General features: G+C 31.1%; 3 protein-coding genes across 5 annotated transcripts in view; 2 read left to right on the forward strand and 1 right to left on the reverse strand.

The window, feature by feature from the left end:
- Nucleotides 1-4,468, forward strand: part of mew (multiple edematous wings) — a 54,077-nt gene extending 49,609 nt beyond the window's left edge. For both annotated transcript variants that reach the window (XM_085194660.1, XM_085194661.1), the window contains 7 exons: nucleotides 279-430; nucleotides 867-1,114; nucleotides 1,527-1,629; nucleotides 1,946-2,081; nucleotides 2,294-2,577; nucleotides 2,708-2,932; nucleotides 3,160-4,468. In XM_085194660.1, coding sequence (XP_085050786.1) covers nucleotides 279-430; nucleotides 867-1,114; nucleotides 1,527-1,629; nucleotides 1,946-2,081; nucleotides 2,294-2,577; nucleotides 2,708-2,932; nucleotides 3,160-3,393 — 1,382 coding nt within the window. In that variant the 3' untranslated portion in view covers nucleotides 3,394-4,468. The remainder of the gene's footprint in view (nucleotides 1-278; nucleotides 431-866; nucleotides 1,115-1,526; nucleotides 1,630-1,945; nucleotides 2,082-2,293; nucleotides 2,578-2,707; nucleotides 2,933-3,159) is intronic.
- Nucleotides 4,469-4,529: 61 nt separating this feature from the next.
- Nucleotides 4,530-6,554, reverse strand: LOC146533971 (transcription factor 15-like). 2 transcript variants are annotated; one of them, XM_085194666.1, is made up of 4 exons: nucleotides 6,188-6,554; nucleotides 5,513-5,643; nucleotides 5,110-5,201; nucleotides 4,530-4,987 (listed from the first exon to the last, which is right to left on the reverse strand). In XM_085194666.1, exons 1-4 carry the CDS (start codon nucleotides 6,328-6,330, stop codon nucleotides 4,940-4,942), a joined length of 414 nt encoding a protein of 137 aa, XP_085050792.1. In that variant the 5' UTR covers nucleotides 6,331-6,554; the 3' UTR covers nucleotides 4,530-4,939. The 2 variants fall into 2 exon arrangements, with proteins under 2 accessions (XP_085050792.1, XP_085050791.1); XM_085194665.1 differs by having other exon boundaries at nucleotides 5,513-5,646.
- A 1,349-nt stretch (nucleotides 6,555-7,903) lies between these two features.
- Nucleotides 7,904-15,829, forward strand: part of Duox (dual oxidase) — a 38,721-nt gene continuing 30,795 nt past the window's right edge. Inside the window, exons 1-2 of the mRNA XM_085194324.1 lie at nucleotides 7,904-8,126; nucleotides 13,644-13,744. Of these exons, the coding sequence (XP_085050450.1) occupies nucleotides 13,657-13,744 (88 nt within the window). The 5' untranslated portion in view covers nucleotides 7,904-8,126; nucleotides 13,644-13,656. The remainder of the gene's footprint in view (nucleotides 8,127-13,643; nucleotides 13,745-15,829) is intronic.

Here is a 15,829-nt window from a genome sequence, read left to right on the forward strand (position 1 = left end):
ATTAATTCATTTGTATAAAAATATTTCATTCAAAGACGTTTCTAAAGAAAGTTCTCGAAAGTTGATTGCTCAATTTTAATAAAAATATATTTTAATAATATGCCTTAATGTGCCAGATATTTAAAGCTCTAACAATGTCGCTTTCTTTTTAATTAGCTATTTTAGTAGCTGTTTAATACGAAAAACCGAAATTATATAACTTAATTTGTTGCAGTCTTCACATTTCGATTATATCGACATTTCAAATTATTGAAATTTTCTCAAATAAACTTTTACAGGTGAAGATAGCGAAACGTACACATTGACTTTGGGACAAGAAGAAGAAGTCAAACTTTCAATAACAGTGGATAATTACGGTGAATCCGCTTACGAAGCTCAATTGTTCGTGCAACATCACAAAAGCTTACATTATATAGCGGCTAATATAACTGTTAGTATTTTCATTTAATTTGAAAAGTATAAGCCTCTAAGTAGGTATCTACTTAGAGGCCGTCGTGGCGCAGTGGCACAAGCGTGTAAACGCGGTGGTTCTGGGTTCGATTCCCACTAGGAGAAATGAATTATTATTAATATTTACATTTCTTCGCTCTGATAGCAAAGCAAAGCGCGGGGTTGTGTTCCGACACTCAACACGCATTGCTTCGAAAATTCGGCGGAAACTAGGTTTCCTCTGCCTACCCTGCAATATGCGGAATACAGCATGAAACACAAAATAGTGATATTTATTTTTGTGGAGAAGCCACAGCCTTGTAGATAATTTATTCTATATGTAAGATACACAATTATTAGCTTTTTTAGAATATTTAATTGAGCCTATTGCTCTCTTTTTAAAAACCCGGATTGAGTATAATTTATTTCTTTTTTAGGGCAAGCATATGATCTGCACCAGCGTAAACAAAACCACAGTATCTTGTTTACTTGAAAATCCGTACAAAAGGCAGCCTGAAGGTACTCCCGCCATCACAATGAGATTTGATGCTAGAGCTTTGGAAGATAACGAGGCATCTGTAGTATTTAGTGTTTGGGCTAATTCTACTTCTAAAGAGATTCGACCAAAAAAACCTGTTAAAGTAACGGCATTGGTAATTAAGAATGCTGAACTCTTGATTAAAGGGTAAGAATTTTTTTTTTAAACTACATCGGCACAGCGTGTGGCTGTAAACACGGCGATTGTGGGTTTATTTCCCTTTTGAGGGAATGAGACAAAGCGCGGCGTTGAGTTCCGCCACTCAACGTGGAGAACGGAATGTTTTAACAGAAGGTTAGAAATAATATTTTTAGAAAAAATATTTTTTTCATCAATGTTAATAGTTTTATATGTTATTTAAAAAGTATATTTATCTTAAACAATTTATCAAAGTATAGATTTTAATCATATGGCCTAGAAATATGTTGTATAAGGCCAAGGGAAGTTACGTCAATTATCATAATAAACTAACATGATAATAAAAAACATAAATGTATAATAACATAATTATATAAAATTGAAACGTAATTTTTAAAAGATATTAATCATTGTATCGCAGCGCTGCTCGGCCAGAGCAAGTGTTCTATGGAGGTGAAGTGAAGGGAGAGTCCGCGATGACTCACTTTGACGATATCGGCACGAGAGTAATACATACGTATCAGGTATTTTTAAACAACTTTAATTCCAATTATATAATGTACACTGCTCTATTAATATTCAGTACACATACAGTTACCAGCAATAATATTTAAAATATTGGTTACCTAAATATTCTAAAAGTTGACAACATTGGTATTTTAAAATACATTTAAGTAGCTGTAAATGTAAATAAAATGACATAGCTATAGTAAACTTTATGACATGTTTCTTAATCGTAAATGTTTTAGACAGCTTGGAACTTTAAAAAAATATATAACCTTTTTAATATCAAGATATTATAACTTTCTAATAAAAGACGTTTGAATTAACTTGTTATAGGTATTTAATGAAGGACCATGGCGGATCCTATCAGTACAAGTGGTGATATCTTGGCCGTATCAAGTAGCATCTGAAAATTCAGAAGGAAAATGGCTATTGTATCCAGAAGATGTTCCCGTAGTTGACGCTGAAGCAGGTAATTTAATTTATATGCAATTGACACCATAGATAATATTTACTACTCATATTTTCATTTCTTCACTCTGGTAACAAGACAAAGCGCGGCGTTGAATTCTGCCACTCAACACGCAATGACTTCTATAATAGTTAAGTTCGAAATTGCATCTGACTGATCCCTACTACTATAGACGTTTTATATAAAAAATTCTAAATTTTATTTACTTTTAGGTCAAAGCAATGGACAATGTTATTTAATAGAGAAGAAAATAAATCCATTAAAGTTAACTCCTCGACCCGGTTCCAACGAGCCCGAAAATCTTGAAATAGATCCTTTCCGTAGCGCTGGAAAACTTAGTGTTAGTTCGAGTGAAAAAGAATATAATTCAACAAAAAATATTAATATTGTTAATAATGGAGCTGGGAATAAAATTAGGAGAAAACGAGATAACGATATCGTTAAAGCAGAAGCTTACACTGATAAGGATGGACAAAGAAAGCATGTCGTAAATATGGTGAGTGATATTAGAAGTATTTCTTCAGGCAACTTTTAATACCTACTTTTAATAATTTCTTTTTTAATATTATTATTATTTAAAATTCATTGTAAGCGATAACTATGTTTTTACTCAATCTATTCAACAGAATTGCCAAAAGAAAACCGCCAAGTGTATACAGTTCAACTGCGTGATCTACGTACTGGGAAGGATGCAAGCCTCCACCATAACGGTGAAAGCGCGCCTGTGGAATTCCACGCTAGTAGAAGACTACCCTCGTGTCAGCCACGTTAATATAGCATCCACTGCCTATATCGACATCCCTGAACACTACAACATCCACCAAAGCAAACATCACGACGATACTGCTACAGTTAGTATTTGTTTTTAAAGTTTCCCTAATGTTAATCATCATGTGAAGCAAAATTATTTAGAATTCTATATAATGTATCTAAGAAATTAAGTTTCAAATTTAAACTTAATTAAACATTTTTACAATAATAACATAAGATCCAAGCAATACAGTGGTTTCTGATGTTATCTTTTTAGAACAACACAGACCAGAGCAATATCTTTATCTAATATCTCTTTGTTTTTCAGGTGGAAACGGTCGCCTATCCGGACTTGAAGTTTAGTGAGCCTTCAGAAGTGCCGTTGTGGGTGATCATAGTGTCAGTGATACTTGGACTCTTAGTACTAGTAATTTTAATATTCGTGTTGTGGAAACTAGGCTTCTTCAAAAGAAGTCGACCAGATCCGACTCTGTCTGGAAACCTGGAGAAGAATCACGAATCTAGCCCGTTCATAGTGCGCGACAGAAATAGTATACGATGAGAACTATAGAAATCAAATTTTGTACATAAAATCAACTGTTTCGGTACTTTAGGACGAATTAGTTTAAAATATCATTTGACTGTGATGTCTTCGTAGAGGAAATATAATGTAAGCACGTGACGTTATTGTTGTTTGTGAGTCTTTGCGGAAGGTTAATATAATTGTTTTTATTTGCATTTCAGTAGTGAGTATTATTATAAAGATTTATGATTGTTTTATATATTCGATGAATATGTGCTATTCTGTAAATATGTACTTGCCCTTTATTTATGCCTAGATTAAGATTCCATTACGACTAGATTTTTTACTAGTCAGCTAAGACTTAGTAAGTAGCTTCGTAGATTGATTGGTAGTTACTTAAAAACAAAAATCGTCGAGATATACTTATCTACTTAAATCTTAATACTTAATATACAATGTTAATATGAAACAACTGTACTTAAATATTTCTTGATAAAATATTTGATTGAAATAGTGAGTTTACTTAAATTCTGTATTGAATAAGCGTGGGGTAAGCTCCATCGTGACACAGTAGTTTAACAGCTCTAGTGATAGGTATGGCTTCCATATATGAACTCAGGATATTTGTCTAAGCCTTTTTTGGTGTCTTCTTAAGTTTTGCAAACGAAATACCTTGAATTCGAGAAAAATTAAATGTCATAATATTAGAGTCTCTCTTCCAGCCTTGCCATATGCAAGGTGCGCAAAAAACTGCACTTCTACCTACTCTATTTTGTATAATAAAAATAAATAACATAAATGTTGTTTGCTTCATATTGTATATAGTAATGTAAGTAGTATTTAAAGTAGTTTTTTTACTAAAATTTATATAAAACATTTCATGCATCGAAAATTTTACTGTATTTTTCTCAATATTTTACTCATATGTCCGCTGATACTGCCAAATTGTAATATTTATAACTTATGTAATAATTTTATTAGACCACCTATTACTGTAGGTCCTGGTTGTGATTACTTCCATAATACAATTTTGTGAATCACCTTCCTACTTGATATACAAAATACTTATTTAAAAATAAAATAAAATGAAATAAATGGTGCCATTTTTAAACAATTTTATTTATTTAATATCCTCAGTTGCCTTATATACCAAAAGTTCATTACAAACAAACAAATAAATAAATATTTTTATTGTAGTAGTTACATTAAATCTAGTTAATACATCTATGGCGTTATGTTATGGTAAATTTTGTAGCTCTATATTATTTTAATCATAATCATAGTACCAAAAATAAACACAACTTTCATTTGATAAACTTTATAGAATAAATTTATTATGTTTTCTGAGCTAATAAGATTAATAGTAAAAGATTTTTCACGATATAGTAAAACAAAAGTATATTAGACTTTTGGTCGCTAAATGCTGGAATAGGCCTCCGCCATTTTCGACACTTCTCCAATAGTCAATAATAATTTTAACACACTTATAGAACATGTACTGTAATTTAATATGTCAATAAATATAATCTAGTTTCTTTTACTTTTTATAATTTTACATTTTTATTTATAGTAAATATTAAAGGTATTAATAGAATCTTTGTATTTCTTTGCTCTTTAGTTCTTTTGTAGATTTCTGAAAAAAAACCATTTGTCTTAGAAATCAATACACAATATGTAAAGAATAATAAACAATTTATGAGGGAAAAAAAGTTCTTTTTTCGCGCGAATGCCTACTATTATGAAGGTCAAACTTACTTCTTTCTTAACCGTCGACCAACAAAACGTGCATAAAGAAGTATTATTATAGTCAGCATCATTCTTCTGTAAGCAAGGTTGTTCTAAATTTCCTAAAAAACAACATTATAATTATTTAATAACGTGAATACATTCGATGTCAAATGGCGTGGACACGTGAGAGTTAAGGGTTCGTAAGCTCGATCTACGAGTACATATGGGGAAATCTTTATACTTATTTAAAAATATATGTGTTCTCCAGTTTTGAATCAGATTCAGCCAAATGGCACCAAGACAAAAGCCTGGCGCACCAGCGCTAAGTTCCACCACTTAACACGCTAGGTTCCCTCTGCCTACCCTGCTAAATCTCGAAAAATTAATAAGGACGGTAAATTATCAAAGGAGTTACAAAATAATACATTACCAGTGTAAAGCTGGTTATCCAGGTGTGTGATGTAGCTTCCAGCGAGGCGCAAAATCTCAATTTTGCTAAGCTTCCGGTCAGGCGGTTCAGTGGGGATCAGCAGCCGCAAAGCATTGAACGCCATATTCACGCTGCTTATAAATTTAATGGGTATTTTGATAACAATTCTATATTACTTACAATATAGTTTAATCTATCAGATAAAGTAAAGCTCATATGAATATGAGTCTATAATAGTAATAAAAAAGCAGAAACTAAAAGGGCAGATTCATCCAGTTATTATATGATACGTATTTTCCATTTTTTATCTTAATTGTATTTAAATAAACATTTTGTTAAGCTTCACACTGTATTTCGCATATAACCAGGTAAACAAAGGGAATCTGGGAGCCCAGTGTTAAGACACTCCGTTCTCATTAAGACACTTCCATTCCTCACTTGCTGACAAGGCTTTGCGTGTTTAGTGACAGAACTCAACCCTGCGATTTGCCTCGTTACCAGAGCGAAATGAAAATATTATATATTTCATTTCCTCCACTGGAAATCGCAACCACCATTAGTTACCATTCGCAAAGGTAAAAATAAAGATAAGCAATTTTTTTAACTAATATATTACATCTTTTATACATATGTATTATCTGTTAATGCAATTAAATTATAACGTCCTATACTAACTTCTGTGTCCTATCTCTTTCTCTTGCATTAGCTTGACATCGTTGTTTTACAGTGGGCACAGTGTCTATACTTTGAGACGATTTTACTGAATATAAATTTTCCCAAGTTTCCTCACTAAACTGATAATTAGTATACGTATTCATGTTTCCTTCCTGAATCTAGTGATAAGACACTCCGTTCCCCGCTTTGATTTTAAATATTGAACGATAAATATATAAGATTCTATTAAACCGACCACGACACTTATACTTTGGATGCAGAATGTAGACTAATCATAATGCTTGGAGGTTCGTACTGCCCCGGCAGCCGGCTCCCGATCATCGTGAAGGAGTCATTTAGGAGGAACAGCGCGCGCCACTGTCGCGCCTCTTAACCGATAATTGTATAAACAGATGCCCTATCATGCAACAGGGCTGGATTTAGGAAAATAATTTAGATTGATTTTTTATATTAAAAGATCGCTGTTGCGTTCCCAACAATAATTTTTCTTATAGAACTTCCATATACATAGAGCGACTAACTAGTCGCTCGAAATGTAACTACATTTCTTTATGTGTAAGTAGAGGTCTTGTATTACTTTACCTTTCACATTGAAGAAAATTTTCATAAAAATATATTATACGATTATTATCCACTACTCCACAGTAACATAGTATAATAAAAGAAATATATTAAATCTGTAAACCAGTATATTTAACTATGTACATTTTATATTTATATTTCATTAGTATCGATATTTATAATGCAAATAAAGCTGTATTCAAATTCGCGCCTGTTATGGCGAATGGTAGAGTTGTCAACAAGGATGTAAAACGCCAATGCCCCTCTTAAGACCCTATTTGTTTAAGCTAACTAACTACTGCAATAAATATTTTTAACGTCTTTGATGATTGCCTTAACTACCCGGAACAACATACATTAGTATTGTTAAATATTATCCATATGTTAAATATATTATTCTAATATTTTAGCATTAAAAAGATTTTCTATTTTAGTAAAAATAAATTAAAATAATATATTTATTTATATTTATTATATCATATCTTTTTAAAGTACTTATAAAAATTTGCGTCACGTTAAAATATTTTTTATCATATTTGTTTGACTGAAAAAAAAACTCTGGAAAATAATAATACTAGTATAGAAGTATACATAAGTAGTACCTTAATGTAACAGTTTTACCAATAAAAGTAAATTAAATATTCATTTAAAATACATATTTTTCTATTAAGCTCTCATTCATATTCGCGTCTCGAGGGAATTAGAATAGGGTTCCGTGGGAAAGCGTTAATTGCTTGAATTATATGACCGACAAACAATGTCATTTGTATTCATTTAAAACGTAACGTTTGTTGTTTTTGTATTCATTCTTTTAATTGAAATATATAAACGTGACTATTTGAAAGTTTTTGTATATGACAATATATGCACTTTTATATATATTAACCATATTTCTACTTCAGCATTATGTTAATAAATATTTTTTATATTCCTTATTAGAATGTTTGAAATTTGAATATTTTTAGGAATAATATGAAAAAACATATTGAAAAATCTTTCGTTAATTAAAGGCAAACATAACTGGTGGCAAATTCAGAATAATAGTGATAATTGAAATGAGGATGTTCAGATGTATGTTGGTTCAGCTACGTCATGTCCCCACCACGGCGGCCGCCAACCGGCGCGGGCGCACCACGGCCGAGACTTTCTCCTCGCGACACCTCCACTGGAGAAACGCTTGCTACGGAGTCTCACACCAGCCGCGCGCGAGTCGAACGTCTTCGACGACGCGATTCGAACCCCACTTCCGCGTCGCCGCTTTCGCTCCGTAAACAATTTGTGATCGATCGTGTTTCCAAACATAATTAGTTCACCGAAAAATAATATATTAGAAAAAATTACAATTATTAATTGTAATTATGTTTGATTGAAGCTAGAGGTAAGTGATAATTTTTCTACCAGCCATAGTTCGATGTTAGACGATGACATTCGGTGATAAGTGAGGTGGGCGAAGCGCCTCGTGGTGAATGCAAGGACGTAAGACTGGCTACGTCTTGAACTCTCTACGCGTTTTATCGGATTTACTATTTACCATTTTATACGTGTTGCATCCTCTGCATTGTTGCATTGCGTAAGCATGCCCATTTATGTACCTTGAAATGTATTACTAACAAGGATATTTACAATTCAGATATGTTTCTAAGTTGACTTAATCGATGTAAGCTTCTCGTTTCCATGGTATCGCAAAATTAATAGTATTAGTTTTATTATAGTATTTTTTTATTAGCTAAAATTTAATCAGGTCTAAATATAATAAAATAACATTTTAAAATGTAAAACAATAGACAGGACGTTGTGTAAAGTTCATTATATATAAACCTGATCGCTAGTCAACGAACTACAACTGACATTTGAAATATCAGCTGACTTAGTTCACGTTTAGGTAAAAATATCTATATTAATATCTTTAATATATCAAAAAGATTACATGATAAAAATTTGGTTTAAATTAAATCAATGTTATAATGTATTTAAAATAACTAAATTACTGAAAAGAATTTAAGCATGCATCGCAAAATAAGGTATAAATTATCGTTATTTTTGTGTCAGCTGTTCCAATTAAATTAGTTTTATTTATGTAGAGCAACTATTGAGGTCTATTACATGCTGTTATTCAATAATGATGTAAAATCTATATTTTCTTGTCAATATGCCATGCTGTTAAGCAAAAAGTCGTCTATGTATTATTTACAGAAGGTCAATACAAGTTTTACACACGTGTCTAAATAATTGCCCCCTATGATGGTAGAGTGCTCAAATATGGTGGATTTATTAACTTAACAGTTATTTTGAAGGAACCATCCGTGATTCATTTATTTCTTAAGTTTATACATGGTTAAAAAATAAGTGAATCACACAGGGCTTACCAGCATCCTGTCAATGACCTATTACAATACTATAGTGCTAAGCAACGTAAAGCTGTGGTCATACTATATAGTTGTGTGAAAATTTAAACAAGTAATTACTTAAAGAACATTACGAATTAAAATTTGTTTCAGTTTATATTTTTTCGCTTAATAATTATATTTGAATATAACATTGATATAAAACAATAATTTAATTTTAGCTTATAATAAATCATTCGTATTTTGTTTGTTGAATGCTTTATACAATTGTTACACTGTAGGATGCCGTCATAGAATTATATTTGTGAATGTTCCTTCAAATGTCTTGTTAAGTCTTTTAAAAAATCTGTTTATTAAATAAAAGTAATGAAGTCAATTTTCTTGTAGTAGTACAGAATTAAGGAGATATTAAATACCCAATATGTGTAGCTATGTGTAGCACATGTACACTTACTTAGAGTTACACGATATTTCCGAATTATATTACAAAATTAACAAATAACAAATGCATACGTTTATCTAAGATGACGTTTTAAAAGTTTCTCATATTCAAAGTGCCATATAATTGTAACCATTAAGATATATATGCATAATATCTTGAAAATTATATCGATTATGATCGATAAATATCTGACATTATACGTGATGACTAACATCAAGTTTCCAAAACTGAAGATCTGCTAGTGGATGTATCTATAGCCACCATACTTTAAGAAGTGTAGCTGGTCACTTACTTCAGAATTATACACCGTTTAAAATTCCTCACTCGAAACATTTACTTATACGGTACAAATTGATGTATTGCCTTAGTTTAAACCGATCGCCATATCACACATGAAAACCAAAACAGCCTTCGCCTGTTTTAGTTTATATAATTGGTGAATAATAATTAAAGTGAGCTTCATAATTAGTATCAAATAAGGTTAATAATAACATATTTCTCACCAATCTATGGTATATGGTGTCACGAGAAATTTAAAAATGTTGTTTTTTTTATTTTGCTATATGCTCGAAAAGGAGCTTACAATGACTAAGTCCAGTCATTTGTAATCATAGAAGAGTTAAGTTACCTGTATTTTTAGCATTTTTATAATGCTATTCGATACTGAGGAAAGAAAAAATATTTTTTTAAACGATCAAAGAGTCTGGACGGTTTCCAAGAAGCGCGGGTTCTAATCCCGCTATGTTAAAACTTTTATGTATTTCTAAAAGACTAAGTAAATATAGGTTACAACTTAGAAGTTGTATATGATATGAGTATATTAGTTATATTAAACTTACTTATTGGTTTAACGACAACTATATATTTTAAATAAATTAAATGGAATTCCACATATGAACTCTATTCAATTTTAAGACAGTACTAATTTGAAACGATAAATCAAGGTAGTGATTTGTCTGCTTTGAACAATATTTATCTTCCATATTTATAGCATGTGTTGCAATTGCTCAGTAGACCTGAGGCTACACTCTGTATAATGAAAGGAATGCTAGCTAGATATTGATACGTACTTTATATCTTTGATCAAGCTTTATATATTATAATTTTAAACATTTATTAAGATTTTGAATATATTCTTTTAACTTTTAAATATGAATTAAAATGAAACAAAATGATTATTAATTACATTAAAAATATATAAAATCTATATTGCTATTTTGTTTCGCCGTTAAGAACGGAGTGTCTTAACACTACGTTCCCTCTGCTTACCGGATACAGCGTGAAGCCAATCATGACTATTTTATTGTTACTTTGGTACACTTTTATTCCTAAACTTGCTGAATAAGTGAATAACTTCCGCCGCGGATGATAGTCTGGGTCAGCACAACAGTAGTTTGGTAAGCCGGCCTTGTCCGCGTTTGTGGGTCAAATCTAACAGCTTGCCTAATCGCAATTAAACATTAACTCCCATTATTTTATTTAATAACTCCGGCGCTTATCGATTCATCTTGAGAAATACATAGTTTTGTGTCTTACACTGTATAGTTGAAGTACTTCTTAAGCTATTGTCGTTAGAATTACTTTAATTTATGAAATATACTTATACGTGGGTGTTTTTATATGGCCAAAATATTGTTTTGTTATTCTATACCTTACGGGCTTAAAGTCAAGATAGTAGTTGACCTCTCTTAATATTTTTATAAAAAAAAATCAGCCTTACGATGTATCTCGCAAACAGCAAGGTACGTAGAGGGAACCTAGTGTCCAAACACTCCATTCCCCACTTTCTGCCGAACTTTCCTAAGCATTGTTTGTTACTCAAGTGGCGTTACTCTACGCCGGGCTTTTTACCTTGGTGTCACAGCGAAAAAAATAAAAAAAAATAAAAAATAATAATAAATAATAATTCAATCCCTCGAGTGAGGATCGAACCCACTACCGTCACGTTACACTCACAGGGGCGCAGGGGCCACGACGGCATCTATAAAAAATATACTAACGCTCTTCTCCAAAAAGTATTCAAGTTGTAGAATTTTAATGTCTCTCTCTTACAAATGAATTAGTAGTAAATAAATTCTATAGTAAATATCACTTTTCTTCTTTTACAAACTGTAGTAAAACTTATAAAACTTTTGAAACAAGTAAATTTAAGATTGTTTTACCATATTAAAATATATTAATATATTTTTTACATTGGTTATTATATCGTTTTTATTAAACTTAGCCAAAGTCCAACCCATATTGATCTGTGGTCATCGTCAAGAGATTCTATTAAGCAATGTACGTATTTGGGCCAAGTGTTTGAGCATCTTCATTTGCCCTTGTACTTAGCCTTGTCTTATGAAATTTTAATTTGTTTTTGTATACATAACAATATCTTCTATAACTTTTAATATTTTTATATACTGATTTTTTTTAATATTTTTAATTTTTAATACAAAATATTTGTTTTATATAATTGGAGATAAAATGATAAAAAGGATACGTAACTTAACCATATATTACGAATATATTTAAAAGTATTTTTACTGTTACAACATTTTGCATATTAAAATAAGTGCTATAGTCATTTGATATTTTTATCAAATCAATACAAATAAAAGCTAAGTTCATTGTTCGTTTAAGTTGATAGGTGCTTACTTTGTGCCTAGTACGTGTAATATGTACTCGTATATCTAATTGTAACGGATGTGAATAGTGAACATCTGTATACTATGATATATTTGTATCTGTAAGAGGCCCGTCGTAGCGCAGAGGCACAAGTGTGTGACCGTAAACGCAGGTTGTGAGTTTGATTCCCACTCGAGAAAATTAAATATTAAATATTTTCATTTCTTCTCTCTGGTAGCGAGGCAAAACGCGACGTTCGGTGGAAAGTAGGGAGCGGAGTGTCTTAATACTAGGCTACCTAAAAAAATATTGAATATTATATTTTTCATTCATTCTAATAAATCTCTCAATCTAAACGATATAAATATTAATAAATGAATGAAATTAACTGACTATTAACAATAGACTGACGCATAAGAAAAATATGGTCGTCCCACCTAGTAAGTATATAAAATATTCTCATAGTATAAAATACTCTCATGGTATAAAATACTCTCATAATATAAAATACTCTCATGGTAATAAAATACTCTCATATTGTCATGCCTTTAAGTTAACAATGATCCAACGTTGAATATGAAACAAATGTGAACAAACCAAAGTAATCGAGGAGAGCGATTGCATGTGAAGGCCGACCGTTTTACAAGTTGACATAATTTGCGTAATTCTTAGCTTGACTTGAATTTGGATAACATCTTTATTTAGGAGTCTATATTGAAATAAATTATTATTGATTAAATTAGTATTTAATCATATGTTTAATCATATGTGTGGTAAGCTCGATTTTATGGGCGTCTTACCCATATAGATACAAAGTTACATGACATGACACTTAAAATTTACATTAGATTAAAAAATATATATTATAAGTTTTTAATATTTTACTGTATTTTTTAGTCAATTATTTTGAAGTCTAAGAAAAAAATATAATGGCATTGTATTACCTACATACACCTCTATGACACTTGATATTTCATAAAATATGCAACTCAAGGAAAATAGACGAAAAAGCAGAGTGTGGATACGTATGGAGGTTTATATTTTATTAATTGAACTTTGTAGAGATTAGTAATATTTTATTTCAACCTATTTGGGCACTATAAAGATCACTTTAAAAAAATATAAACTACGGCCATGATATTATACAATAATTGGAGCATATGACTTTCAAATTATTGTAATATGTTCTCTTTTGTACATACAACGTGGTGGGGGCAGGTGTTAAGCCTTAAAGATGAAAAAAAGTATTATTCGATTATGGGGTCAATACTACCTTTGCCTTGAATTTGAACGATTTTACATTAATATTATTAGTAATAAAATGTATGTATTATACGGAGAAACGGCCACTGACACTTGCAGTTATTGTATATGTTATTATTGTTTTATGCGAATAACATTTACAATACGTATAGGATTAATTTTATGTAATTTTTATTGCTACTTCAAAATAAGTTAACAAATAGAATGGCATATAATAAAGTTGTATTTGTTTCAGATATTATCACTTTATGATGGCAATGGAATGTGCCAAATGCCGCTACTTGGGGCTTGCCCTCATTTTGCTGGCATGTGTCTCTACTTGTATCGGCAACTCAGGTAACTTTAGTTTAAGTTTAACATAAATTATCGTCTTATTAGAAATATCTAAACTTCTAAGAATATAAGGAAAAGTATACTTTATAGATTACCTCAATTGGCTTTACCTAATTGGGTTTCTTCAGTTTAATTTGAAAAGCCTGCTATTAACCTCGAGTCGGATGTTCATAGCGATGTGGGTTTACAAAACAAGGATGTCTCGTAGTGTCTGTTGTCGTCGTCCATTGATCGGTCACGAATCCGCTTTAAGTGTTGTGCGTAATTTGTATGTAAAGTAAATTGCATATGTATACAAAAAACGATTTTATTTTCACATATACTACTCATTTTTCGCAATATTAGTCTTTATAACCTCGTAATTTTTTTCATGCAACAGCAAAAAGTAACGAAAATATTATGATTAGAACATATTATAATAGATCATTACTAATCCAATTAAATGACGCAATCATTGCGCAGATTTCAAGAGACACCACTCGAGATGATTGCGGGTTTGACTTTTTTCACTTAGCTACATATTTATGTCAAAACAATATTTTCCCCTTCTCGCAAGGAAAATGCAGGTTCAGGCTCTATGTCTTTAACATGGAGAACAAACCACCTTAGTTCCAAGTTCTCTCTGCCTATTCCGCAACAAATACATCAGTAAAAAAAATCTTGAATAAGTATAAAAAGACACCTAAGACACACACAAAGTAAATCCTTCTATAATAAGCACGGATGAACGTAAAATGTAAATATTTGAAGAAACATCTTAACTACGACCGTAATTTTAATTGGAGTCGTTGACTTTACGTCAAGATCTTGACATTTTAGATTTGTATTATTCGCTTCAACAGTCACGAATCTCGCTGGTGAGCTTTTCTCCACAAAGTAAGTCGACTTAGTTCCGCTTCCGGCACGTCAAGGATAATTGACACATTTGATATTTAAATGGGGGTATTTGATAACAAATGTCTTGACACACTACATGTATTCAAGAATAGAAATACACAGTACTTACCATATATAATAATCTTAAATGGAAGATAAAAAATCGAGCAGCGTCCGAAAGCGGAGAACGTAGTGGGCAGGAAGTAGACAACGTAGTGTCTTAACATAATGTTCCCTCTGCCTCCCATGCTGTGTGCGGGGTACAGCGTGATTTTCATTTTTAACAACTGTATATTGTGTGTATATTACATATGTACAAACTACTAAAAATCTTAATTATTAATAATCTATGAAGCAATATTGCATTTGAAAATTTTAAATTCATCTTTTCAGTATTGTGAAAGAAAAAACCATACTGGTATTGTTTCGTTTCACCTCTTAAATACTCTACTTATATAATATAAGAAACTTTATTTGCACTACTTTCCAAAGGTCACTTAATAACGAGTTTTTATTATATTCATTAAATGGTCATTCAAGAATTACGCGTTTTTAATTGATTACTACACCTATAAATTATACTATCAAATAGTATCTTCCGATATGATTTAATTGTACAGAATTTTAACCATTTACATAAATTTTAACCTATTTTATATTTACTCTTTTGTATTTTAATGATATAATAGGGTAATATGAGGTAGCCTTATAGTGACTTACGCTCCATTTTCTGTGCATTTGTAAGAAAAACTTAATTTCTATAGCGAAAATTAAAATATTACAAAGTAATTAAATTTAACTAATTTGCACCTAAAAGAATGATAAAAAATGTATAGGTAAATTTTCTAATATAATAGTTAAAATTGCACATTATCCTCATGATCCGTTTTGAGCCGAGCAAAAAATGATCAAGTTAATTATAACTTAAACTCGGACTCGAACTTAGATACCAAATTAAATAGAATATTGCATACCCTCATATGTACTACGTGCCACGCGCACCGTGCACCGTGCACGCTCACATGGCGGTGAAAGCGACTGAAGGTCACTTTGTATACCTATCACCTATCATCGAAAACAGTGATATTGAGATAACTCTATTCTTAATAATACCTCACGATCACGATTCTAATATATTAAGTGTGCCTTTTTATTTAATTTATAAGAGGCCACGGGGCCATTTTTTATTTTTTTTTGTTTATTATTTTACTT

The sequence above is a fragment of the Heliconius melpomene genome, chromosome 12, assembly GCF_056956725.1.
Source record: "Heliconius melpomene rosina isolate 202511_hmr_F chromosome 12, ASM5695672v1, whole genome shotgun sequence".
NCBI lineage: Eukaryota > Metazoa > Arthropoda > Insecta > Lepidoptera > Nymphalidae > Heliconius > Heliconius melpomene.